Source organism: Caloenas nicobarica, chromosome 8 (assembly GCF_036013445.1).
Source record: "Caloenas nicobarica isolate bCalNic1 chromosome 8, bCalNic1.hap1, whole genome shotgun sequence".
NCBI classification, from domain to species: Eukaryota; Metazoa; Chordata; class Aves; order Columbiformes; family Columbidae; genus Caloenas; species Caloenas nicobarica.
This window is the reverse complement of record NC_088252.1, coordinates 7577927-7605625: the sequence shown is the minus strand read 5'-3', so window position 1 is coordinate 7605625 and position 27699 is coordinate 7577927. Positions and strand designations below refer to the sequence as shown.

Here is a 27699-nt window from a genome sequence, read left to right as displayed (position 1 = left end):
TCCCCAGAGGAACCTCTGCTCCCTGTGTGCATCTGCTCTAGGCTGAAACGTCTTCAGCCTTGGTAGCTTGGTTTAGGTGTGTTTTATTTTGTTTTTCTATTTGGTGACCTGATTTCAGCTGTGCCGCTTGCAGTACTGAGAATTTAGCACCGCAGGGAGCCAGGGCTTCCTGGGGCTGCCTCTGCATCCTCAAACCTCCCGAAGGGCCGAGGAGCTGCAGCAGAAGCCTGCTGAAGCAAGAGCTGGCGGGGGAGCAGAGCTTTGGCTGGGCTTGGGAAGCACCCGCGGTGCTGTTGGCAGCAGATCCCCCGGGACAGGTGTAATTGCCCGAGACTGGGGCGGCGCTTCGGGCACAGCCCTACCGCTTGCAAACCCCCGTTTGCCTTCACAGCCGTCCCGGAGGACACCCCCTCCCGGAGGACGCCCCCTCCCCGGTCCCAGCGGCGGCGGGCGGGGGCAGCGGAGCGTCCCGGGGTTCCGCCGGGGGCGGGGGCGGCGCCGGCTCCTCCCCGGGGCGGTGCCGGTGGCGGTGCCGGCGGCGCGGACAGCGGCGGCGCGGGGCCATGGTGAAGATCGGCGTCCAGCAGCCGCCGGCGGGGCTCAAGCCGGAGAAGGCGAAGGCGGGGGGCGATGGGGCGGCGGGCGCCGTGCTGCTGCCCTCGGGCGCCGTGAGTGCGGGGCGGGCGGGGTGGGAGCAGCGCTTTGTGCCGGGTCCTTACCCTTTTTCTGCTAAGTTGGAGCTGAAAGGTGCGTGCGTGGGGCCAGGTGTCTGCTCGGAGCTCACCTGCTTTTCGGAGAGCTGCCCTGGGAAAGATGAAAGTGTCCGGTGCTCTGGACATTAGCTCATGTCCTAGGAGGTGCGTAGGCATCTGAAGTTGGATAAGTAGGGAAGGGATGGAGCAGCGTAGTTGCTTCATTACGGGGACCAGCCATCCTTGGGCACTGAAGTAAATGGCCCGGGGGAAAAGTGGCGTTATAATTCATCTCTTAGGTCTGGGTGGTTTTGCCTGGGGGAATGTCATTTGGGATTGATCATTCATGGGTGGATTTCAGATTCTAACATCTCGGAAGCCTTAGGGTTGTCATGGAGAAGAGATGAGAGGAACAAGACAGCTGGTGCTGGAGCAAGATGAGAAGCAAGGGGATAAGAGCACACACAGCTCTCTAGATGCTTTGCAGTTTTCAAGATGGGAGTTGACGTGCTGAAGTTGAATTGCTCTGCTGGCTTCAGGTGACGGGCATCACAGGGGAATATGCACTCGTGCCTGCAGAGGCTGGGACCCGGCCAGGCATGAGGCGAATGAAGGCGTTGGGGCATCCCTGGCAGATGCAGAGCATGGCCGGGGCCTTGGGGTATGGGTATGTCGAGTCCCACCCGGACAGTGTGAATCACGGGCAGGCAGGGCTGGGCATGTACCAGGGGCGGTGTGGCTGGTGCCCCTCTGGAGGAGGGGCAGGTGAAATGGGCGCTGTTGTGCTTGGCCAGGAGTTGAGTGTTTCTGAAGCCTCTTGTGCTAGAGAACCCTCAGCTTGCGAGCTCTTCTGTGAGGGTGGACCACCCTGCGAGGGGTAAATAACCACCCTGCGTAGTGGGAGGGTGTTGTCCAGAGAGGTGGGCTTGGCCCATGTCATCAAGTCCACCTTGTTACAGTGCTTCTGTATCAGAGCAGGAGACTTAAGTGGCATTCCTGAATTCCTCATAAATGCTTCAGACTGTGCGTGCATGTTGATCATATATCGAACCCTAACATCTCCCTGACTCAAACAACTACACGGGAGCTGTGGTTTTGCTCTGTTCCTGCAGCAGTGCAGAGTGTCTCTCTTCATGTGCCTTGCTGGGTGAGTGGGGATTACCTGCCCCGGAGAGCTGCTCTGCAGCAGGGGCGTTGGGAGATTGCTCAGTTCTGCAGAGAGTTCAGGGAGTCGCTTGTATCATAATGATCTCACAAAATGCACGGATGTGCTTGCAGCTCTCAGCTGTGCTGCCAGTATCTGAACATACTCGGTCTGTCATAATTGCATCTATTAATCTAATGTCTAGGAGCTGTACAGAAACCTGTAATGGGGGAATGTGGCCAGCTGTGGTCTCTCAGTGATTTCCAGACTCCATCTTTCCTACTTACGAACAAAAGAAGGCAGTAAGTTTCTTCCCACCTTTGATATTCAACCCTGAAAGTTGAGTATTGTACTGGACTTCCACCTCATGCTGCCATAAAACCAGTTTTCCACAGCAGGGGAGTTGGTCGTTCTGCCGATGCTGCATGAGTTTGGGCAGGGTCTTGTTCCTTCTCACATGCACCATGAGAAAAGGAGTTTAAAAAGCCATAAAATAAAAAATAAAAATAACAGAAGCTTATTTCCATTATTAGTGCTGCCAGATCCCAGCAATCAAAGTTGTTCCAATTCAGATCCTGCCAGATGAATGAAGCTGGCTTAAGTAGCAATAAATTTTGGGTTCTTTACATTGCCTTGAGCCTTTCTCTGACTCCTGAGGGGCGTTGTGTTGTTCTTTTAAGCCCACAAGAGCTGCAAAGGAACATAAAAATGTGACTGTAAAACAAAGATCCTTCAACAGTCTCTTAATTCCAGCAGACGGGCATGTGAGAAAATCAGCATAAGACCCACGACAGAAGGGCAGGAGCAAGTTGTGGTCAGTGCAGCATGAGGGTGTCCAGGGAGCAGCACGTCACTGACAAGCAGGTGGCCTTTTCCTGATGCTCTTTTTCAGGGTATCTGTGACGCTGGATCCTTCGGTAATGGTCTTTTGGTTATGGTTTAGACTTAGCTGGACCAAGAGGATGTGCTGCTTCGTAAAATGTCCAAGCTGTGGGGTTTGTCTTTCCGTAGCCAGGCATTCTTGCCACGCTTTCTCCCGCTGCTAGTAATTCCTGTCTGTGTGTGTCTTGCTCTAGCTGCCTTGCAGCAAAATGGCATTGGTGACATGCAAACAAGATGCTCTGCATTCCTCTCCTCTTTGATCTCACAACTTCAATCCCGATGAGAGCTGGGAAGTGATTCAGCGGCGGCTTCTGCAGCCTGTGAATTTTGGCAGGTGCTCAGTGAATGCAAAGATATGGCAGGCAGGAAGATATCTCTGATACTAATGTGTCCCAAAAAGTAGAAGGTGAGGAGTCCTGATGGCAAGCTCGCATGTGCTGAGCCTTGTTTCTCCCCTGTGCAGCTCAGCTTGAATTGGAAAGAATATACAGTTTGAACTGTCAGAAAAATCCATGTAATTTTGAGGCAGTTGCAACATTTTAAGGACTTATAAAAGAAACAATCTTGTCGTTAGTAGGAGCTGGCAGGATGTAGCAGCCTCGAGCAGAAGGCAGTTTGACGTTGTGCAGTCAGTAAAATAATTTGTTGTTGGAAAATATTTTCCCAGATGCAAAATAGTATTCAGTGAGTTTTAATTGAACTCCAGATTTACAGTCAGAACTGGAAATAAATACATACGCTATGTCTTTAACTGCTCTGAGAAATATGGTCCTTGCGTTTGTGGTGGATGTTGAAATCCACAGGAACTGAGTAAAACTGATGGCTGGAGCTCTCCAGTCAAAATTTGGTTTGGGGTCTTTGTGGGTTGTTTCCTTGTAAACCTCTGTAATACCAGCAGCTAGTTATTCTGCAGAGACAGCGCATGAGCCAGAGCAGAAGGGGTTTCATTAAAATCTTCTGCTTCAGGAGAGGTAAATTATAAGAACTGGAGGGAAGAGGCATCTCTCCTCCCTCTTGCTCTGTACGTAGCAGAGATCGGCTGCTCAGCTGCCCTGGCCAAGGGCTCTGCAAACGCTCCTCCCTGCCCACCCGGCGTGAATCAAACGCTGCAGCGCAGAGCGGCATCTGTGGGGACCGGCACAGTTTGCAGACAACGGGCAGATTTCTGTGCTTTCACAGAGACCTTTCGGGAGGGGAAGCAGAAAGCAGAACCTGTTGTCTTGTATCTGGGAGAGGCTGTCCTGAGATGGCGCCTATGATCACGTTCATCTTCAGCCTGCCAGAGCTGTGCTGGGCTCCCCAGTTTAAGAAGGACAAGGAACTACAGGAGGGAGTCCAGCAGCGGGCTAAAAAGATGATTGGGGGTCTGGAGCACCTTTCTTGTGAGGAGAAACTGAGAGAGCTGGATCCGTTCAGCCTGGAGGAGAGAAGGCTGAGAGGGGATCTTATCAGTGCTTATAAATGTCTCAAGGGTGGGTGTCAAGAGGATGGACCAGACTCTCCTCACTGGTGCCCAATGGCAGGATGAGGGGCAATGGGCATAAGAGGTTCCCTCTAAACATGAGGAGAAACTTCTCTACTCTGAGGGTGCCAGAGCACTGGAACAGGCTGCCCAGAGAGGCTGGGGAGTCTCCTTCTCCCGAGACATTCGAAACCCACCTGGGCACATTCCTGTGCGATCTGCTATAGCTGAACCTGCTTTAGCAGGTGGGTTGGACTAGATGATCTCCAGAGGTCCCTTTCAACCCCAGCCAGTCTGTGATTCTTATCAGGCAGACAGTGTCTCGCTGCTGGGGCTGTTGCTGTGCCCCAGCTCCCCTGCCTTGTCAGATGGCTGGGGAAGGGGATACGAGGAAATGTCTTTTAAACAGGCTTTTTCACAAAGCAAGCTGTAAATGCAGAGAGAAAAACTAGCTGGCAGCGATGTGGATTGATTACGCTCATCGACATTTTTGTAGGCTTGATGCTCCTGAGCTGCGAGTATTTTCACCATGTTGAGGTCTTGATTTAGGAATCTAAACATGGTAGATATTAATTTGAAGACGCTGCCTCCTGTAACAGAAGGTTATTCCTGGCCTTTGCCCAAGCCTCCTGTATCCATGTGGGCTGAAGTGATGACTTGTTTTTGTGTCTTGTAGGGAGTCATCAGCTTAAAAAGAAGTGTCGTCTCTGGTTCTTGGTTCTCCTTGGTTTGGGGATGCCTTGGAAGTGGAAGAAAAGGGCTGAATTGGAAAAAATATCTCCAGACTCTTACAGGATCCACTCTAGTGAAATACTAGACTTCAGTATCTTCCCGGACTCTGGACATGAATATTTGATATTCCAGCTGAGCATGACAAAGGATCTGGCTAAAAGTGGCAGAGGGATTAGGGGAGAGAATGGCTATTTCCAGCAGAAATGTTATAAATGCAACTGAATTTGGAAACACGGAGCTCTCTTTTACCAAAGAGATGTAGACTGAAGAGCTGGGGATGGAGAAACTTGAAATGTGTGTGTAGAGATGTACATTCTTCCAAAGCTGGAGAAGAGCCAAAGCCAATGCAGCTTTGCATGTGGGTGCTCTTTACATGGGAAGAACCTGTTGCATTTACCTGCTTTGAGTGCAGCAATTTCCTTGGCAAAACATAGAAAACCAAGAAATATCTTTTAAAAGAAGCGGTTTTAAAGGGTGCAAATGAACCGAAAGTACTTATGAGGCGGAAGCTTTGCTGCATACGCTGCATGTATTATTACTGCAGCGCTATATGTCCCGTCCATAGGACAGGAGCCCTCCTTGCTTTGCTGTAAGGAGCCCTGTGCTGAGCAAGGATAAGTGGAATGCTGATCTTCACCCTGTTATTGCACCCTGCTGCTCATGGGGCCGTTTGGGAGAGGTGGCCCGACAGGTGGCTGCTCAGAGGAGGGAGCCCCTGGCTGCAGAGCATCGCCTCCAGGTCTGGAGAGACGGAGCGTCCAGGGAAGATGAGGTGTCTTTGTGCACAGTTTTGCAATTCCTGCTTTTGCAGATACCAAATCTTTGCTCATTAATGGGTTTACAGGAGGTGGAAGAGGCATTTTCACTTCTGGATGGGTATTTTCTTCCAAGGTGATGTGCAGGAACCTAGAATGTCCTGTGTTGGAAGGGACCCACAAGGACGATTGTGTCCAGCTCCTGTTCCTGCATATGACAACCTGAAGTCAGTTTGAACAATAAAGCTGAGAAGGGCAAATTTGGCTCCTTTCTCTTGCTGTTGTTAAACTATACACCATTTTTTTCTGGTGAATTTTTGACTGTAGGACTGATTGTCAGGGTTTTCTTACACTGCTGCTGAGAGAAGAGGTAATGGCTGTCAGTGTTTCTGAAAGGGAGTGGTGACTTTCTTTTATGGTGCGATGCTGTGTAAGTCCTGATTTTCAGGGAAAAGGCAAATGTTGCAGCCTGAAATCTAGGTCCTTGTTAAGATGCTTCAGCCTGAACTCCAGGAAGCGCTGCACTCTGACCCCTCTGCTCGGAACAAACAGCAGAGGTTTACAGCTCCCATGCCCTCTCCTGTCTGCAGAGCCAGCAGAAGGCAGTACCTTGGCTGTTCCAGCTCCTAAGCGTCTTGGCTGTGGCTGTGCCCTCCTTTCTGCCTACCTTTTTGGAAGGGTGAGGTGGGACAGCGATGGTATAATTGACCACAACCAGATCAGCAGTGCTTGGCTTGTCATGGTGACATCCGAAATGACTAATTTGCTCTTGACCATCTCCGCCTGCCTGACTGTAGAAGCTTGGAGGCAGGTGCTGTAGTTTTCAATTGTACATTTGTTTGGACCCCCAAACTGTCCGGAGGCGGAGCTCTCTGGGGTAAGCAGTGGTCAGAGCCCAGCCGTGGTGTTCAGGTGAGTGCTCTGTCCCACTCTTGTTCTGTTCTGGTGCTTCATTAGCATCCAAAGCCATCACTGGTGGTGAAAAACTCTTCAGGTGAAATTGTGTGAAACATTTTCATATGTACAAAGGTCTTTTCCATGTCACGTTTTCTGCTTTCAGGCATGTTCAGATAGCATCCAGTCCTTCGCACCTTTTGCAAAATTAGTCTTGGCTTGTGCCCAGGACTCCCTGGTCCTCTTGCCCGGGTTGGTAGGTGTGTTTGTTTTATATTGGAGCAGTTGTACAGTTTTAGTCTGGGAAAAGGTGAGTGTGTGGCTGTCAGAAGGGAAGTCTGTCGTGCTCCTTCCCAAGTGCGTGGTCCCGCTGTCCTGCCATAGGACAGGCCATCCCTTTGGTGGCCAGTCAGGCTTATGTCGTGCTTCTTCCCAAGCCACATGTGAAGGTGGAATCAAGCAGGCTGGTCTTGTGGGCAGCCGGTAGCAGCTGCTCTTCACCTGGGAGAAGGAGGACACTACGCTGAGAACAAGCTGAAAGTTGTTGGCATTTCCTTGCATCAGTTTCTCAGTGTTCTTGAACATTTTTGGCATTGATCAAAGGTCTTTTAAGGAGTCAGGTGTCTGCCCACCTGCATGTGTCTTTACCTTTGAATCAAGTCTCTTTCTTGAACTTTGCCAACCCCTTCATTTAAGAGCTTCCGTTGTTCCTGGAGCAGCTCCGTTCTCGCTTGAGCTGCCCTTTGTCTTTAGTTGCTCTGGGCAGGTTTTGAGACCCAATGCCAAAGCTTAACCTTTGTTCTTCTCCTGGGGAATATTCCCTTTCTTTTAATGCCACTTCCCACTTTAGGGTTACAAAAAAATAAAAATTAAAAAAAAAATCAGCCCTTGGCTTTTACTTGGCCACGCGTGCTTCCAGGTGAGGTCTGCCCAGGTGCCCCAGAGCCTTTTGGCTGTGGTGGGGGAGCCTCCCCAGGGCAGGGACCGTTTCTCCCTATTGTCACAGTGAGTGACTACAGCTCCTTTTGATTTCTGGAAATCAGGCCATGTATATCAGACTCCATGTTTTGCCAGTTAGGCTATTAAACACCCAGGCTGGGACATTTTTTTCCTCTTTATCACAGCCGTTTATTTTTCTTCTGCCTGCCTGTCTGTTCAGTACGACACTCGGGGCTCTAGCTGTGTGCCTGGTAAGAACAGCCGTATTTTCACAAGGGGCTTTGTTGGTTCTGCTAATGGTCTGAATGGTTTTACTCCTGGGAAAGAAGAGAGGGAGGCTGGAAAAACTCCAGCTGGAAGTTGTTGTGCCTCTGCCAAAAAAAGAAAATAAAATAATATATGGAAATGAATTCCTCACCCCTGTGCAAAGAGGGAGGAGAAACAGCCCCTTAATTGCAGAAAGGGATGGAAAAAGGAGAAAAGAGCGGGGTTTATATCTCTCCTGCTGGCGAGGGAGAAGAAAAATATGATCACTGAGCGCTTAGGAGCTCCCACACGTGAGGCCGCATTTTTAACATCCTGCTGTCTTTGTCATATAGCAACAAAGCTGGGGGTTTTCATTAGCCAGTGGTTGGTTTTGATATTCTAATTTCCAGCACTGCAAAGTGACTCCTGAGGCAGGTGACTTTGTTTCTAATCGCGTGCTGTGGTATCGTTTAAAGATGTGATTAGATTCATTTATTGCAACCTTTTTGCCTTCAGCTGTGATAGTCTCTTAATTACAGACTTGCTTTTTTTTTTTTTTAGCTTCCAGGCATCTTTGAGTCCAAAAGCCACTAGTTGTGTTCTCTGTGGAAATGCTTCTGCGTGCCCTGCACAAGTGCTGCTCAACTGCTGCGCGCAGGGAGTTCGGTTGCCTTGGAAACTGTGTGCCAAATATATATGTGTGTATATATACCTCTCCATGCATGCACACTTTTTTTTTTTTTTTCCCCTGACCCTAAAGCATTAGAAATGCTCTTCAGCCTGGAAGGACTCTCCTTGCAGGTAACAGGCTCGTTCAGAGGCCTCTCACTGCTGGTGCTGAGCACTGACCCCTGGGATTCCCTGCCAGGGCAATGCCCAGGCACTGCTCCCCCTTGGTGTCACTGCTATTTCTCCTCGTTTCACTCCCTCTCCTTCCTCCAGGCATAACTGCTCTCGAGGACAGGACTCATTTCATGTTCATCTGGCAGAGGAGCCTTTGTTGGAGTGTGGGAGATGCTTTGGTGGATGCAAGGATGCACACTGCCTTTGCCGCGATGGTTTATCTCTCTCCATTCCTCTCCCCCTTCTTGTCTGCTCTCACTTTCCTTCTCCAGAGCTCTTGCTTGGCAAGTGCTCCAGTTCGGAACCCTGGCTGGCCAGTCTTGCTTGCTCCGGTGTCCCCAGAGGCCCTTCACCACCAAGCTCCCCTGCATCTGAATGCCTAAATATGGGAGGGGTTGTCTCTGGGACACAGATCGGAATCTCCTTGCTCTACAATTTATCCCACAAGCTCCCTGGCGCTTTTTATCATATAGAGGGATGCTGTCTGTGGGGTGGGTGGGCGAGAGGGCTTTGATCCGCATGCAGGAGCAGCAGGCGGCAGCGGTGCGGACATGGGGGTCACTTTCCTGAGAGGTGACGCCGAAAGCCAAGCCCGGCACATCAGAGGAGAGGTCAGTCCGTACCAGCTGACACCAGTGGCAGCGCTGCAGTTTGCCAGCAGTCAGCCACAGGCTTTGGCCATCTGAAGTCACTGGAGGTGTTGCTATTGCAAGTCTTCACATCTTGTAAAGCAGTTACTGATTTTGACTGTGAATATGGGACTTGATGTGTTGAAGGTAGAGACCTTGAACTGATTTTTTCTTTTCCCATGGTCTGTATTGGCCTTTGGTTAACAGAAGTTAGTAAACGGCGAGATCAGATTAATTTTCTTATGTGGGTTTCTTAGGTTTTGAGCCTGCAGCCTTTGAGCAAGCCGTGGCTGCCTGTGGCAGTGGCTGTAGTTACATCAGTACATCATCTACATCAAGAGCTCAGGCTGCTGCTCCCTTGAAACAAGCAGCATCCCAGAGAGGGATGACATATTTTACTGCCTTTCAGATAGCACTCTGCTCCAGACTGCATCCCTTTGAGTATTTACTCTGCATTGCGTTTCTCACCTCGTCAGTCATCAAGATCACATCTACTATTTTTAGTTGCTGCAAGCCTCTTTGCCTGTTGGAGGTGTATATTTAGACACTTGCCGAGCTGTGTCCTCTGTTTGTCAGGCCCTGCTACACCTAAAATGAAAGATTTCAAGCCTGCGTGTTTCAGAAATGCAGGAAAAATGGTTCGTGGAGAACTCGGAGCTGTTTCCAAAGCTAAAGAAGCAGGAAAAGGGTGTGAGCTGAGCCCATCTCTGCAACTCAGGAGGGAACAAGGCAGGACGTGACACCTTTCATTTCCTCACTTTGTCAACTTCAGGAAGACATAAGCGATGAAAGAGCGATATAATCAAATATCTATTTTTCACAAACCTGTACTGTATTAATGAGAAATACCAAAGGCAGCACCTCACTGGGTATGGTTCTTGCTTGCAGCTCCTACTCACGTTGTGTGTCCAAAGGCTCAGCACTGTGAAGCCGGGGGGTTTGCTCGGCAGGCGTTGATGGTTTCCCTGCTCTGTCTTGCTCTGGCCTTTGGGCTTGATTTCCATGCCATGGACTGGACATTGTGCCTGTGAAGCACAGCCAGACTTCTGTCCCCCACCCCTGCAGGAGAGATGTTCCTTAGCCATTCTGTTACAAACAGGGATAATGAGACACCAGCCATTTTCATCATGTCCTCAGCAAGACGTGAAATTCTGAAGGAAATCCCCAAAGACTGAATTAGGACTTTTTTTTTCCCCCCCCTCAGGCTAATTTCAAGCCTCCTCTACCAAATGGTCTGTATCATAACTTCATCCTCTCCCATCTGGGCATCCGCAGCCTGTGCTGTTCCTGTACCAGCCCCCTGAGCAGGCAGGGCACTGAAGCGTAGCGAAGAGCCTGTTTTATCCATGGAAGGATATTCCTTTTTATATTCCAATATCCTGTCTGCTGCCAGGTGCTGGGTAGAGTGTCTGTGAAGCAATCGCACCTGCAAGCTGGAGCTGAGTCAGCATGTCTGGTTATTTAGGCGCGTGCTGGAGCTGCCTCTGTCTCTTGCCCGGAGGGATGATGTATTAGCAGGACAACGCCTGGCAGAACACCAAGACGCGCAGGTGCTCTCCGTGAGAGATGGATGCTTTCCCCCATTGCCCATGAGGGGGAGGAGCGAGCTGTGCCTTCCCCTTGGGTTGTGTGGAGGAAGGAGCTCCACCTGTGGCCTTTCCCAGTTTTCCCACTGGAAAGGGAGCTGGACCGGCCCTTTCTGTAGGATCAGCAAAGCGGCCACATCCACTGCCTGCACCGGCGCTGGGGCATGTGGTGGGGCCAAGAAATACACAGCAAAGAAAGGGTCATTACATGGAGTGGCAGGGTCTTCCTGCCCTGAAATCACAGTGGGATACACTGCAGATCTGTGCGTCTGTCTGGGCATCCTCCTCGCCTGTGCCTCAGTAGCACCTGGACCATGGACATCGTGCTCTTCTGCTGCTGTCACTTTTCCATCCATTCATTCATGGAGAAGCAAATTAATGTTCATCTTTTGCATAGCCCAGTGCGGGGAGGAAGTACCTTATGTTCATTTTTGTGGAAAATAGGCCCATCTGTTAGAATACTGTGTTTAAAACAAGAAAAAAAAAAGAAGAACCCATTTGATGAACTGAAGTACCTGTCCATGCCTTTGTCCAGGGATGGTTTTGACTCCAACCTTTCCCGTTTCTCTTGGGCAAAAAAGTCCCATAGTTGTTTGAGAGAGAAAACAGTAGGGTGGCTTGTTGCAAGAATAGCATCTGGTTAATGAATTCATAGGGAATATTGTTAAGCATCTGGTGAACGTTGTTAGACAGCATTGTTGCATGTTAATATTTTGATTTTTGTCCTCAGTGAAAATGCATGTGTTGAAGGTGTGATCTGCTCTTCAGGAGAAGCGCTCTGCCAAGTCTGTTTCTCTTCCCCACCACTGAAATTCATGGAGGTCGGCAATGCTGCCAGATCTGCAACAACTGCTGTGCGGCATGAGCACGGTGCCTGGTTTGGTTTCCTGGTTGGTCCTGGGGGTCTTTCTGGCAGGGATGGCTTTCCTGCAGCTTGCTGCTGGGACCGCCTGCTTCTCTTTATGATAAGGTTAGCTCAGGGGAAAACTGCTCCCTTACTGGGGAGCCAGCCCGTCCTCCGGCAAGAACAGATGGAAATCAGCTGCGTTGGATTTCTTGTTTTTTTTAAAATACCCACATTTCTACTGCAGGGAGAGGTGGGCCTGTGGAGAAGGGGTACAGTGTGGCGTGAGCGGGGCAGCAGCCTGTGGAAGAAGCTTGCTGGATTTTTCCAGCCTGGGAAGGTTTCTTATCGTGAGTGAAATGCTGTGAAAGCAGGTTGTGCACTGCTCCGTCCACAGGCTGCCAGCCCTGAGAATGCCTCCAGCCCAAAGCCGATGTGCTGGCGGGTGTGTAGTTGCTTTTAAATTGTAGTTAATTCATAGCGACAAAGGCTGATGGCCTTTTAATCTACTGGGCTGGAGGAGAGAGATGCGTGTTTCAGTGAAGGTTTGCACAGGTGATTTTTATTCAATATTTTGCAGGGCTGTGGTTAATTGTTCCCCTTGACCTGCCTGAAAGCATCATTAACCTCACTGTCTTAACTTCTGCTCCATCAGAATAGTTGCTATTGAGCTTTTTCTTTCCTCCCTTAGAATTTGATGGGTTTTTGTGTTGTTTTTTTTTTTTTTTTTCATTTTTCCTAGTGTTTTGTAACTTCTCCCGGGGCAAAGCTCTGCATCACTTCTCCCACCCTCTCCCAAAATGCAAAACTGAGGCATTTTTCCCAAAGCCAGGAATGCTTTGTAGGGAGCCAAACTCACCTCCTTTGTCAGTGAGGGATGGGATGTCTCCCTGTGCCTTTGGCTGTGCAAAGAGCACAGAGCTGCTCTAGCAAATAGCAGACCAGTGAGGGCTTATTTGCCCCTCCCTACCATTCTTCAAACACAGGTTTTAGTGGGAGCAGCTTTTTTCCCCTCTTTGTATTGCTGTGTCCTTCTGAACCCTCTTCCCAAGCTCTCCGTGGAGTTTGCACGTGCAGCTCACCGAGGAAGTGAACAGTGCGTTATCCATCACAGGAACCTGACACCTTTCGGATGTAATTCACTTGCAGAGCGTTAAACATTTTCTCAGCCGTGCTTCAGTGTCAGTAGCAGGAGAGCTTTTCGTTCCTCCTCACCCCCACTGTCTACACTGTGTATCTGATGATAAGTATCTGGGGCAATCTGTTTTTGTGAAACACTTGACATATAGCATGACTTCCCTGTCTGAGCAGTTCGTGTCAGAGAGCTTTTAAACTTCCTCTGGTAATATGATTTTTTTTCTTCTTTGTGGCTTTTCACAGTTCCTGTCCCTCATCTGTAGAAGGAGAGGAAGGAAAGATTGGAAATTAACTTAAAATGTGATATTTTTCAGTTTGCTCATCCCTTTATTTGCAGGAGGAGCAGCAACAAACTGATTAAATGCTGATCCTTCAGTGTAAGGAGCTGGTGCTGAATAGAGGTGCTGTGGCTCTTTCAACAGCTGGGATGAAGGAGAAAATAATATAGATTAATTTCTTCTGGAGGTGCGCTGGAATTGGAGCTCTCCCAAAGCAATTTGCTTGTTGCAGTTGTCAGTCTGAATGTGGCTAGAAAAGAAGAAATCGATAGCAGGAACAGTCGGCGTCAGCTGGGAGGGGGGCAGGTAGCAGAGAGGCTGCAGGATCCCGGCTCTGCCCTGTTCTGCACCTCCGTGGAGCTCAGCTGGGCATCCTTGCTTGATGGGCTCCCCAGGAATGCCTAGGGATATTGGGGTGCCCTTGCATCAGGGGCAGGAAAGACATGTTAAGTCTGTTCCTCCAGCTTGTGCAGATCTCTGGCTGGCTGTGGAGAGAGCATCTTCTGTACCGAATGTGCCGGATCAGGTGCTGCGCAGAGGAGTTAATCTGCAGGAGCCCTCCCCGGCGTCTCTCCCCGCCTGCTCACCTGAGGGCAGCTTTCAGCTCTTCTCTGTGGAAACTGGGGCATCTCTCAACCGGCTTCTTTCATCTGCTTCTGAAAGGCCTCACATCCTCCTGCTTAATGTTTCAGAGGGTTATTTTGGTCGTAAAAACAAGAGCATCGTGGGCTGGGATGAGCGGTCCCAGGAGGTAACCCTGCCTTTGTATTGCCCTCCTTCTTGAGGGCTGTAATGAGGTGAGCTGGCTCCTGTCTGTGTGGATCAGGCAGTGCTCTAAGAAAGGCAGATCTCTTCTCTTTTGAAGCTCTGACTGTGTTCCTGGAAGGTGTGCGGGAACCTGCTTGAAAACAGAGTTGAGGTGATCAACACAGATGTTTAGGTAGGCTCACTCCAGCGTGACCAGTAGGTTCTTCTCTGAGAACAGTAATTTCCACTGCAAAAATTTCCCCTGAAAAATGCTGCAGGATGGGTAGCATTTCAACAAAGCTTTTTGAGTATAAACACGAGAGAAATGCAGTTACATTTAGTAGCCAGGAACTGCAAGTTCCTGATTTCCTTTTTTTTGGTCAATCCTTATCGCCCACTGAAACAAAGCTTGACTTTGTTCTGAGCAGTTAGTGGGAAGCAGAGTGTACATATATACGTGTATGTTCACACACACGTGTATTTATTTATTTTTATATATGTAATATTTATTTATACTTTATGTCAGAGAGAAAAATGCACAAGAAGTGTTTTACTCTTGCCCGAATGCTGTTGGATGTGAAGTCACCTTGCAGGACGGTGCCTGCCTTCTTCAGTCACACACCGCAAACCTGTTCATGGCCTTTGTATACAATATAGTTGCTTTTCAGATCCCTCGCAACGGCAGCTGACCGATGCTCTTGGTTTTGTCTCGCAGGAGGAGCCGGTGCCCGTGGTGCAGGGCCGGAGGTCATCGCTCAGCGGAGTGTGCTACCTGACCATGGGTCTCCTCGTGCTGCTCCTGGGCTTGGTCTTTGCATCGATGTATGTGTACAGATACTTCTTCATCACCCAGGTAGGGGCAATTGGGAAGGTCTGCTGGCTCTTCGGTCGGGGCAGACAGACAAACGACTTCACCCTTTGAAAGAGGTGGTGCTGTTATTTATTACTTTGCACTGCTGTAACTCGGGAGCTGGTCCTCTGGGCACTGCAGACGAGGCACGTCCTAAGTGGTAGGTTCAGACTCACCTCCATCCCGACTGCCAGGATGGGCCTTCCAGAAACCCTCCTCTTCCCATTCCTGGTGGCTTTGTTTGGCCTTTTTTTTTTTTTAATCTCCTTAAAAAATATCCTGTCGGCTCTACCTTTGAAACCCAACGTTACTGCTGTCAGGGTAAGGCAGTCTCAAAGTGTGGCTTGTTGTGAGGGTCAAGCAAGCCCTGGAGAGAGCAGGGAGTTACAGGCAAGGGAACAGCTTTTTGCAGTAGGCTTTTTAGGCCACAGCACAGCAAAGCTCTGTAGGTGTAACAAAAATAGGTGCTGCTATTAATAAAGCAAGTGGAGAAGTGAAAAGTGGGAGATGGTATGAAGGTAAGCCTTCAACCTCCATTAAATTCAGCCTATTTTCTTCCATGTAGTCTTGGCAAAGCCTGGCCTAGCTGAGGTGCTGGGCTGGCAGTGCTGTGGTGGGTCAGAGCATAGGGAATGAGACAGACAGAATTGCATTTTAAAGGGGAAACTACTAAGCTGTGTGTCTTGGTGAGTGTTTAGCCAAGAAACCCCAGAGCATCGATTTGCGCTGAAGCCCTTGTTCTGCTGCAAAGCAGCTCTTAGTGAATGAGTTCTCCCAGGACCACCGGCTGCCTTCGTCTCTGCAGCCAGTACCTATCCACTCAGCAATGCAGACTGTTTATACACTTCCTTCCTCCATAAATCTCCTTGCTGCCAGATTAATCTGCAATCTTTGTTTTCAGATACATCTGTTTGTTCTTACCTGTGCTGATTTGTACCTGATCTGAAAACTCTGTGACAACTGGAGGGCTACTTGACCCCACACACATCCGTGTGTCAGTGTGATGGGACCCTGTGCAGGGATTTCGGTGTAGGCACCTGTTTATGAAAAGGTGGCAGCCCCCAGCATTGAGGGTAGGTTATTGACTGGGTGGTGGGCAGCGTTTGGTCCATCACCCAGTCAATAACCAACCCTTGGTGTGTGCTGAATGGGGCTGGGAAATGCCCACTGGTCCATTTGGGGCCACCTATTGTCACCCGCACTGGCGACCTGTGATACCAAATGGCAGCTTTCATCCAGATAGGTGGCAAACCTGTTTGGTGTGCTCAGAGATGCTTTGGGGACCAAGGTGATGAGGCCTTTATGTCTCAGTCTCCGATGGCTACAGTTTGTCCCTGTGATCCTTGTGCTCAAACTTGATCACTCACCCTGCGTTAGCTCTCTCGCCCATACGTTGTTCTTCTGGAGCCTGGGAGAGCAGCAGCTGCTGTTTTGCAATGAGGTGAAGCTGCTCTGTTTTGGTGCATTTGCCATATCCAAGCTACAAGTGCCTTTAGAAATGATGCTCTGCTCACTCTGAGGTTATATGCCTTATGTAGAAAAATGCAGTTACAGGAAGCCGTGTCTATGGAGGGATTTGAACAGCCTGGTTATGAAACATAAGAGCCTATAGGCAATCGGTTTGCCTTTCTGAATTATCCCTTGTGAAATCCCACAGAGAATCCTTTATTCTCTTCAGACCTGGCTAGCAGGAAGGGAGACATGAGGGTGCTTTGAACTACCTCCATCAAGAACAGTTTCTGGTTAAAAGACTGGTCTTGAAATATTCTCAAGCATCTGTTTCAAAAGAGTGTTTTTACCCAGTCTGGGTACATTTCTTCCTGTGTTTGCTCTAGTTGTTAGTGGGCTGTATGAGTGTTGTGCCTCCACCCGGGTCATCTTGTCCCCACAGCTGCCCCGTGAGAGCGTGTTTCACTGCGGAGTCCTCTACGAAGACTCGCTGTACTCACCATTCAAAGGGCAGCTGGAGTTGCACGAAGACGTCAAGATTTACATTGAGGAGAACTACGAGCAAATCAACGTCCCAGTGCCCCAGTTTGGAGGGAGTGACCCTGCGGACATCATCCACGATTTCCAGAGAGTAAGGAGCTCATGGGACCCTTGGGGTTGTAGCATGGGGCTGGGCTGGGCTTCACCAGCCTGATGCTCGCCGCCTAGCACTATTCCTGTTTTCACGTATGTCGATGATGGTCTTGTTACTAAGCTGTCCTTGGACAGGTTTGTTGCTTACAGCAGTTTCTTCCCTGAATTCCCTCTTTTCACCCATCTTCACAGCCACGTTTCATTGCGAAGGGCTCAATTCCTTAATTTCTCTGCTTGGAATGCAGGGTCTGACAGCTTACCATGACATAACGCTGGATAAGTGCTACGTCATCGAGCTGAACACCACTATAGTGATGCCTCCTCGCAACCTGTGGGAGCTGCTGGTTAACGTGAAGGTACAGCTGCAATCCTGCTTATTCTGCATGCTTTTCTCGAGTTGGCTCCTAGGTGCCAGCTAGAAGCTTGTGGGAAGCCAGACTTGCTGTGTTCGTGGAAGTAAGTCTTGGCCCTGGCAGAGCTGGGCCTTCGCACAGAGCAAAGGCTTCAGAGAGTTTAGCTGAAGTATTAATTTTGCAAACATCACAGTAACACTGGCATGGCAGATCAACCTGACGAGGGTGACACAGAGAAGCAGCAGATTCCTTCCCTTTGGTGTTTACTGATTGTAGGAATAAAGGGGAAAAAATAAAAATTTCCCTCCTTGCACTCTTGCCGTGGTTACTGCTGCAGTTTGCCATTTGCAGAGCCCTCAGTGTCCCCTGGGGTGTGCCAGGCCTTCAGCCTTCACCGTTTTGGGGAGGAGTCTGTGCTGCCCTCCCCACTGTGCTGCGGGCTGCAACACCAGACTTGGGCTCATGCAGTTTTGTTCACAGCAGGCATTAATTTGGTTTAGTACCAGCGGTTTTGTTCGGTCCAAAAGCCTGTGCCACTATTGCAGTGACTGAAAGCAGTCTTAAAATAGAGTCCTATTTAATCTTAACAGCAGGAAAAAAAAAAAACAAAAAAACAACAAAACCAACAGGGTTTTTAAGACTGCAGAAGGCGCATATCTGTCTTGGTCTTTTGGAGGTAAAGCAAAGCACTAAGCCTGGGTCTCTTACTCCCTTCTGTGACAGTCTGTTTAAAAGAAAAGAAGAAAAACTCACCAATCTTAACTCTTGTAAATTCCCTGCACTCAGCCACTCCTACATGCAGTGTGATGAACTTTGTAGAAGTTAAGTTCAGAGGCAAAAGGTTGTGCCTTGAGCAATGCCTGGTCTCCCATCCTTGTCTGACTCCCCATTTATTTCCTGGCAGTCCTTGCAATTTCATGCACTGTGACCATCTGGCAAATGCGCTGGGAACCCTGCTGGGGTACGACACACATGTACCTACAACTCGCTCCAACCAGCTTCTGACCATGGCAGCTGACCAGTCTCTGGCGCAGAGGGAAATGGAAAAGGTGGGATTGCACAAGCTGACAGCAGAGCCCCAGGAAAAAACTGAGGGATTGAGAATGCTGGTCACATCCTAAAATAAGAGATATAAAATCACAGTCAGTGAAAATTATGCTTTATCAGGACCTGAATTCAAAAGGGGATAAAATACAGTTAAAATGGTCTTACATGTTTGATTCTTTAAAGAGAGTACAAAGCAGATGTGGGTTTAAATAACTTTCTGATTATTGGGATAAGTAAATGTCCAGTCTGTCTATGGAGGTTTTAACATGTACCTTAGAGACATTGTTCTGAAGTGTTTAGCTTGGTCTTGAGGTCAGAAAAGGTTTTTTTGCCATGTGGACGTAAACGGTGGAACAAATTGCCCAGGGAGGTTGTGCTACCTCCTTGAAATCCTTGAGGGTTTTCACGACCAGACTGGGTAAGCCCCAAGGAACCTGGTCTGATCTGATAGCTGCCCCTGCTTTGGGCAGGAGGTGTGACTGGAGACCTCCTGAGGTCCCGTCCCAGCTCAATTGTCCTGTGAACCTGGTGTCCACAGGCGCAGCCTTGCTGGTGGACTGTGTCAGGCAGAGAGGACAGATTTCTTTCTGCTGTCGAGAACCTTCCTCACCTGATGACTTGGTCCCTGCTCTGAAGTGCTCCTGTTTGGATGCTGGATGGGCTGTGTTGGTCCTTGGACTTGGAGGCTTTTGCCTCGCTCCTCTTGCTCCCCCTTTTGCCTCCTCTGCTTCTCTGCATCCAGTCAAGTCCCTAACGAGTAAGACTACTTTCCAGCTGAATGTTTAGTTTTAAAGATGTTCAGTGGCTTCAGTCCTGTTTCTAGGACCAACACAGATGTGTTACCAGGCCTCTTGCATCTGATTTTTTTTTTTTTTTTTTTTTTTGCTTCTGAATGCCAGCTCTGCTGCTTCTTGCAGTGTTTATTGTGCGTAGGAGTGACGATTTAGTGGACAGGGCTGCTTAAGTATCTGAGAGAAAAGGATGCAGGGATGCTCCCCTCGTGCAGCACCAGGACCTTGGAGATGACCCAGTTAAATGGTGGACAATCCTCATCTGCAGAACCCAAGATGCTCAGTGCTCCAGTTTTCTTAAAACTCCTGGTGGAGAATTGAAGGTGTCATGCTTGTTGCACAGTCCTGCAATGGTGGGGCGATGATTCCTGGCTACTTCAACTGCCACAGCTATTTAAATCTAAAACAATTAAGAAATTGGATAGTGTGCATGTGCGGGTCTCTCCAAGCCCTGTTGCCGTGTCAGGGATATGGCAAATCCTGAGCCCCAGCCCCGGTGTTAACACAACGGCTCCTGCCAATAACTGCACATATCACATGCTCTTTCCTGTGCTCTCCCAGAGAATCAATAATTGAATTTCTTGCAGAACATTGTGTTAGTGTAGTACAAAGTTCCACTAATAGTCTAGTCCTCTAGCATTAGAGGAGAGCTTTATCGATCCAGTCGGCTATGCCAGCCCAACAGCACAGTGCTAAGTTAAGACAGCATGTTTCCAGGTACATCTCTATGGAGATAACCAGTCCTGTGGCGGAAACTGAAGAGGCGATATTTGAAATTGTGCTGTTGTTGCTTGCATTCCCCTCTGATTATATTTGTGTTGGCCCCATGATCTGCTGGTTCTTTTATTTCTTTGACTCTTCTAAAATGGAAGGGACCAGAAGTAAGGCTTTGCTTCATGGCCTGCTCAGAAGCAGCCCAAGCTGTACTTGTAACACACCCGCTTATTGCTGCACTGATGCCCAGACAGCTGCAAGATGCCCTGAGCATCCAGGGCTCAGCTTGCAGAGGGTCCTTGTTGCTGAGCAGATCTCTTTCCTGCAGGGCAAGAGGCTGCCTGCATCCCTGCGGTGCGCCCAGGTCCCCCATTTTCTCTCTCATTTTTTCTAGCCTCTGCTGCCTTTCTGCCATGTCCCCTACCAGTCACCCCACTCATCACCCTGATCTTCATAGTGGCCTCCCCCCCAGCAGCAAGGAGCTCAGGTGCGCTGCTTGCCCAGGCTCACTCCCTGACACGAGCCGCCTTCCTGCCCTGCCTCAGCATCACTGAGTGATGTCCTGGGCCATGAACTGTGCCAAGAGCTCGTGTTCTCCTGAGTGCCCAGCGCTACCATGCAGGGTCGTGTTTCTAGATGTGTGCCCATGGCCCATCTCTGGTCCTCGTTCCTGTGGGCTGTAAGGGCAGGAAATCATTGTGGCTGTGCTGAGTGGACCAAGGAGGAGGGCGAAATGTGGAAAACTCAGGACACTCTTGGGATCTGAGCAGGGCTGGCATTTTTTGGTTTTGCCTTTGAAGTAAATGTAAAATGCACATTTTCGGTAGAGTTCCTGGCGTTTTGGCTGAACATTCGTCTGTTTCCAGATGGGTTCGTTGTGCTCTCAGAGGTACAGCTTTGTGTACCTTCCTTTAACACTGGGGTTAGTTTATAACAGGAGTGGCTTCATTCCCTATGTGAACATTCAATTTTTGGATCTAATCTGTTTTAGTGCCCTCTGCTAGTAGTATGGGACAGTTTACTGCAAGGACAGGTTAGCGCATTAACCAGCCTCAGTAGGCGGAGTTCGAGCCTCCAAACAGTGAATTTTCCACAGTTTGGTTGTCCTTGGTGCTCTGTGTGAGACAGTTCTGTTCGAGCAGGAGGTCATGGCACAGTTGGTCTTTATTTTTGTGGAAACTGTCATTCCAGAAAGGAACATACCTGCCTCAGACGTACATAATCCAGGAGGAGATGATTGCAACCGAACACGTCAGTGACATGGAGCAGCTCGGCTCCTTCATCTACCGCCTCTGCAGCGGCAAGGAGACCTACAGGCTGAAGCGGAGGAGCGCCAGGAGACGTAAGAGCCTTGCTGTGTTCAGCTCTAACTCGCTTTCCCCCCCGCATCACAGTCGTTATTTCTGCTGTTACAGCCACGCTGGCCTCTTCATGGCGAGAGGGGAGGTTTCCCTGTGGGTGTAAGCACACAGGAGATCTTTTGAGGTGTTTCCTGTCTAATTTATGTAAATCCAAATCTGTGATACTGCTGCTGTAAATGAATGCTTGCTGCTGTGTTTTATTGCTGCCTCTGTCAGCCTAATAGAAACCTTGAGAAAATGGTTGCAGGAGCCAGCAATTCATTTACATGTGGGCTCCTGGGGATGAATTAATGCCAGGGCTGTTGGGAACTGTTGGGAAACTTTCCCTAATGGAGACACTTCAGTGGCAGCTATTCTGAGCAGATTACATCTGCAAATTGCCTTTAATTAATTAAGTTCCTAATAATATGGAAATAGTTATGAAGAGGGAACATTGGACTACCTTAAAATGATTTCATGTAAACCAGCAATATGTATTATATACAAGTGGTAATATTGCTGAAAAAAAACTTCCTTAATTTCAGTATTTCTATTTATTTATTTTTAGATATGGGTGTACTTAAAGGCTTACCTCAAGCATGAAGTTTAGGCTTGGATCTCTGAGGGAGCTGCAGGGTGCTGAGAGCATTGGGGTGCAGAAGTCACCATGGCTGGGGTCCATGGTTGCTTTCACAACAGAAGCTGCACAATTGCACCTGGGGCTGCCGGCCGCTGCGCTCGTGGAGCCCTGGCATGGTCCTGCTGGTCAGGGTTTGCTGTGGGAGGGGAGCAGCTGCCTGGCAGAGCTGCCCAGAGCTGAGGTCCTGCAGGCTGAGGGCACGGGGAGCATTATGTGTTCCCCAGAGAGGCTGAGGCCGTGGCTGGATTCATGCATGTGGGGATACAAACAGGCAGAGGGGCTGTTTTAAACCCTCCTTGGCACATTCAGAGCTGTGCTCTGTACCAGCCTGTGACTTCTGTTGCTTTCCTGGGGCTTTCTGGTCTCTGAGATAACACTGAGATGCTGTCAGCTGAAACCAGCTGTTTCCATGCAGCTCCCCAGCTCATGGCAGCTCTTACTGCACAACCATGGCCTACAGAATATGGGTGTTCTTCCAAAGACCAGATTACACTGCTTTTCATATGGGCTGTGCTGTTCCTGCATTTCAGCATTCAGCGGTAGCATCTCATCTGCTTTTCTTCCCCTGCTTGCTGCAGCTGTTGCGGATTATCACTTGTTGATTTTCCTTTCTCCTCTCTTTCAATCACTTCTAGGTATCAGTCGACGTGAGGCTGGAAACTGTCATCGTATTCGTCACTTTGAAAACACTTTTGTGGTCGAAACTGTTATCTGCAAAAAGTCATGAAGCTGCTGTCCCGACATAACCTTCCCTGGCTTTGCTTGCACACATACGCACACACATGCTCTCAACCCTCTCTTCACACATGGCAACCTGTCTTACTTTTTTTACGCCCTCCCCTGCTTGTGCAGCTCTAACCTTTTGGGTCTGTTGTGGCCCCATAGTGGATTCTCTTCTCTCCCTGCTACCTACCTGAGATGTTTGCTGGGCTTAAATTTACACAGTAGTCAAAGTCTGGGAGTAGATGCAGCTTTTTCCACACCCCAGGACAGAATCTCTTTTGGGAGCAAGTTTAGGGTAGAAGGGATGGCTGAGAAATAGGAGTGCTGGGAATAGGTGCTTTTTTCCTGGCTGAGTGATTTCAGGCTGGTGTGGTGCTTGGAGGCTGCCTTGGCACCGGGACAGAAGGCATATGTACAAGAGGAGGGTTACCGTTTTGATGCTGATACAATGACCAGAAATACATAACCAGATGCAGTTAGGAAAAGAGCAGTTGTGAGGATACAGACAGGGTGATTCCAAAAGCTCAGCAGAAGGATCGTTTTTGCCCAAACCATACTGTGCTGGTCCCAGCTTGCTCTGTGCTGTCCCCCTGAAGACTAGATTTTCAAACAATGAAGGCAACCGCTATGCGTTGCATCTGTGGCTGGTTCCCAGGCTCACCCCTCACCACGTCTCCTCCTGAACATGATGTGGCTCAGTGTGACCCACTGAGCAATGCAGGGTGTCCTGGTGGGTGTTCGGGGTGGGCAGGAGGCCTGGGCAAGGGGCAGCGAGGTGGGCTGGGAATGACATGGGTGACACAGCATGTCCCTGCTCCCAGGCCGTGAAGCAGAGTGAAGTGCAAGGCTGTGTAGCCTTTAACACGCAGTTGCAGCTGCTGTGGGTCCTGGGCAGCTCTGCTGTCTGTCTGCCCCAGTCAGTAAAGAGGTGAATCTTTGATGCAAGGTGGCAAAGCTCCACTGATGTCCCACTGTAGGCCATGGCTACGGGTGGAGCTGGTGGGTTTCTCCAGCCCCGTGTCCATCCCAGCCGGCTCTGCTTGCCTGGTAAGCTATGTTCGCACTGGTCTTTCTTTCTGAGTTCTTGAGATCCCATCTGTGTGCGGACGGGTACCATGCCGACGTACAGAGTGGTGTCAGCAGCAGAACTGGTAGTTACTGGCAAGTGCAGAAGCAGGGGTTTTTTTTTTTTTTTTTAACAGAATGTGTATTCTTGCATAACTCCTGATGAAAGCTGTTTTAATAGTAAGTAATATTGTCCAGCTGTGTATCACATTATCTGCAGGCACCATTGTAGTACAGATATTGATACAAGGCAAGATCCAGCTGATTGATACACTGCAGAGAAATTGTGTGAACAAAACTGCATTTCTATTGATCATCAGACAGAAAAATTGCAGAGTAATTAAATATTCTTCCCTCTGTTCCATAAATATAATTAAAACTAATTAGGTTCTTGAAATGCAGGCAGTTTTTTGGCTTGAAAGAACAGAGCGAGTTTCAACTTGGCATATTTTTGTTAACTGGTTTCCAGCAAATCTGGACTTGTTCACCATCTGTTGAAATGAGCTTGTTGTTTTAGAAGAGGAAGGATAAAGTAAATGCAAGTACAATCATTAGCTCAGCAGAACAAAAAAAAGTGAATATATTTTAGAATAAAACTTTTAAGTAATAATGTTTTCACATAATTAACTCGTAATAAAACAGGATCTCAAAATGGTCATGTAATGCAATAGGAATTTTTATGTCTTACAGGCTGAGGTGGTTTTTTTTTTTGGTGTAAATGTAGAGTCAACTATAAACATTAAATTTTACCAGGTAGAGGAGGACAGATTGATCTCATTCTGCTTTAAGCTTGATGTAAAATGAAGAGTTATGTGCACTTCATGCAGGTTGGTAAGGGAAGTTTCTCACTGCCAGCGCGGTATTTGCTTTTCTGTGGTACCGTTGTGTTTTTCCAGTGATAACTTGCTACTAGCGCTGGCCTTTCATTGTGAATGGATGACAAGAAGTGGGTCAGAGAATTGGTTCACTTACTGCAAACTGGTAAATTTAAGCCCTGTGCTTCTCCTTATTTCTTGGGACCTAAGCCTGCACTCAGGTGAGCATACAGACCTTTTTGCCCTTCCTTCTGATTCTGCATGAATTAATGGGTCATTGAATATGCTAACTCTGTGCAATCCTGCAGCTGTAAGGACAAACCTTGGTTCTTTAAGGTGAACTAACATAGTCACTGTTTCATACGAGAATGCAGTTGTCTAGAAAGAAAACATAAAATGCTTTGTATATTTTGTCTGGTAGGACCCTTACTTCTTAGGAAATATCCATGGGATAATAAAATCTTTTACCTCTGATATGTAAAATGTGTGTTTGTTCGGAATGAAAAGCACATACCCTCCTTGGAGCTGTTGCTTGTGTGAGACGGCAGCCGGAGGGACCATCCTGGTGGCATCTCGGAGCTGGGCAGCAGGAGATGCTGCGGGGTGGAGACATCTCCCCGTGGGTGATGGCAAGGCTGGGTGGGGATGTGGCTGAGCCCCCCGTGTCAGAGCCTGCCTGTGCCTGCAGGCTCTGGGGGGCTTCTCCCCTGGCCCTCTGCTCGCCTGCGAGCCCAAGGGCAGCCCATGGCGGGGAAGTCGCTGCCGAACACAGGTCTGTGAAGCAGCAAGCTGCTTCTGTTGCTTGGGTGGCTTGTGGGTGTTGGATCTTCACGCCCAGCCTTGCTTCTCCAGCTGCCTTCTATGCAGAAATGTGTCTGTTTGCCTGTGGCCTGAGCCTGCTGTTGCATTCTGGCGGGCTCTGCAGGGCTGCCCTTTGAGGGCTGCCCTCATTGCTGCACACAGCGATGCGGGGCCCTTAGTGCTCTCCCGTGCTTTCTCTCCCCCTCTTCTATCCTTCAAGGACAACAGAAAGAGCTTCTTCAAATACATGGCAGATAAAACTAACACCAGAGGCACTGTAGGCCCACTGATGAATGGGGTGGGTGCCCTGGTGACAGAAGATACAGAGAAGGCAGAGTTACTGAATGCCTTCTTTGCCTCTGTCTACTCTGCCGGAGGCTGTCCTGAGGAGCCCTGTACCCCTGAGGCCCCAGAGGAAGGCAGGACAATGGAGGAGTTTGCCTTGGTTGATGAGGATTGGGTTAGGGAGCAATTAAGCAATCTGGACATCCATAAATCCATGGGTCCAGATGGGATGCACCTGCGGGTGCTGAGGGAGCTGGCTGAAGTCATTGCTGAACCACTCTGCATCAGCTTTGCCAAGTTTTGGAAAACGGGAGAGGTGCCTGAGGACTGGAGGAAAGCAAATGTCACTCCGATCTTCAAAAAGGGCAAGAAGGAGGACCCAGGTAACTACAGACTGGTCAACCTCACCTCCATCCCTGGCAAAGAGATGGAACACCTTATCCTTGGTGCCATCTCAAGGCATATCAAGGATAAGAGGGTCATTAGGGGCAGTCAACATGGTTTCACCAAGGGGAGCTTGTGCTTGACCAACCTCATAGCCTTTTATGAGGACATAACGAGGTGGATAGATGATGCCAGTGTGGTGGATGTGCTCTACCTTGACTTCAGTAAAGCATTTGACACCGTCTCCCACAGTATCCTCACAGCTAAACTGAGGAAGTGTGGACTGGGCGATGGGGTAGTGAGGTGGACTGTGAACTGGCTGAAGGAAAGAAGCCAGAGAGTCATGGTCAATGGGGCAGAGTCCAGCTGGAGGCCTGTATCTAGTGGAGTGCCTCAAGGGTCAGTTCTGGGGCCAGTATTGTTCAATATATTCATCAATGACTTGGATGAGAGAATTGAGTCTATTATCAGCAAGTCTGCTGATGACACCAAGCTGGGAGAGGTGGCTGACGTGCCAGAAGGCTGTGCTGCCATCCAGCGAGACCTGGACAGGCTAGAGAGTTGGGCGGGGAAAAATTTAATGAAGTATAATAAGGGAAAGTGCAGAGCCTTACATCTGGGTAGGAACGACCCCAGGTTCCAGTATAGGTTGGGGAATGACCTGTTAGAGAGCAGTGTAGGGGAAAGGGACCTGGGGGTCCTGGTGGACAGCAGGATGACCATGAGCCAGCACTGGGCCCTTGTGGCCAAGAAGGCCAATGGCATCCTGGGGTGTATCAGAAGAGGGGTAGTTAGCAGATTGAGGGAGGTTCTCCTCCCCCTCTACTCTGCCCTGGTGAGACCTCATCTGGAATATCGTGTCCAGTTCTGGGCCCCTCAGTTCCAGAAGGACAGGGAACTGCTGGAGAGAGTCCAGCGTAGGGCAACGAAGATGATGGAGTGGGGCATCTCCCTTATGAGGAAAGGCTGAGGGAGCTGGGTCTCTTTAGTTTGGAGGAGACTAAGGGGAGACCTCATTAATGTTTATAAATATATAAAGGGTGAGTGTCACAAGGATGGAGCCAGGCTCTTCTTGGTGACAGCCAATGATAGGACAAGGGGTAATGGGTTCAAGCTGGAACACAAGAGGTTCCACTTAAATCTGAGAAGAAACTTCTTCCCAGTGAGGGTGACAGAGCCTGGAACAGGCTGCCCAGGGAGGTTGTGGAGTCTCCTTCTCTGCAGATGTTCAAACCCGCCTGGACGCCTTCCTGTGTAACCTCATCTGGGTGTTCCTGCTCCAGCGAGGGGATTGGACTAGATGATCTTTTGAGGTCCCTTCCAATCCCTAACATTCTGTGATTCTGGTAGGGAAGTGTCAGAATATTGTTCCTGAACTTGACTGTTCCTCTTTCCAAAATTAGTCTCTGGTCAATGAGTGAGGAAGTTCACGTTTTACTTGTTACAGTCATTTTTGCTGCATTTTGCATTTACCTCCTCAGTATCTGGATGCTTTTTCCATTACTGGGGATCTGCAGAAGAGATCTGCACCTGACAGTAACTGTGATTGCCAAAGCCTCTTCTCCCAGTATCTGCTGATACTAAGAACATGACTCATGCATTTCAATGAATCTCATTACCTTTAAACATAGTCAGCCATCTCAAGACTTGGCCAGTGCAAGGAAAACCAGCTTGTATTATGAAATTTTGCATTTTCTTTTGAACATTCTCTCACGGCTCAGTTTTTCATTTCTTGTGGTTGTGTTTGTTGCCCCTTGGTCTTAGGATACTTGAAACAAGTCAGCTCTACTTCCTAATTGAACTTACACTCCCTGGTAGAAGGCTGATTTATTTAACTCTGTGGTGGCACATACAAAACCTTGACAATAAAGCTTGCTTTAGGAGGACTGTGTGGCAGAGGTGCGGTTGAAACCCCAAGATGTGGGTCACTCTGACAGCAGCTAGCACCGAATATAATTTACCTTTTAGTATTGCATATTGCAGTGTAGCTCAGGGGTTG

General features: G+C 49.0%; 1 protein-coding gene across 1 annotated transcript; it reads left to right on the top strand.

Moving 5' to 3' along the window:
* The first annotated feature begins 563 nt into the window (after positions 1 to 563).
* ITM2C (integral membrane protein 2C) lies at positions 564 to 24669 on the top strand. The gene is made up of 6 exons (XM_065640152.1): positions 564 to 668; positions 14526 to 14663; positions 16552 to 16740; positions 16988 to 17098; positions 20839 to 20989; positions 22263 to 24669. Exons 1-6 carry the CDS (start codon positions 564 to 566, stop codon positions 22352 to 22354), a joined length of 786 nt encoding a protein of 261 aa, XP_065496224.1. The 3' UTR covers positions 22355 to 24669.
* The last annotated feature ends 3030 nt before the right edge of the window (positions 24670 to 27699 follow it).

What these genes read in the sequence shown, in the direction of transcription:
- ITM2C (XM_065640152.1), top strand. Translation starts at nt 564, where the DNA reads ATGGTGAAGATCGGCGTCCAGCAGCCGCCGGCGGGGCTCAAGCCGGAG. An exon ending in TCATCCACGATTTCCAGAGA is followed by an intron (nt 16,741 to 16,987) that starts GTAAGGAGCTCA and finishes CTTGGAATGCAG; the next exon opens with GGTCTGACAGCTTACCATGA. An exon ending in AGCTGCTGGTTAACGTGAAG is followed by an intron (nt 17,099 to 20,838) that starts GTACAGCTGCAA and finishes CTGTCATTCCAG; the next exon opens with AAAGGAACATACCTGCCTCA.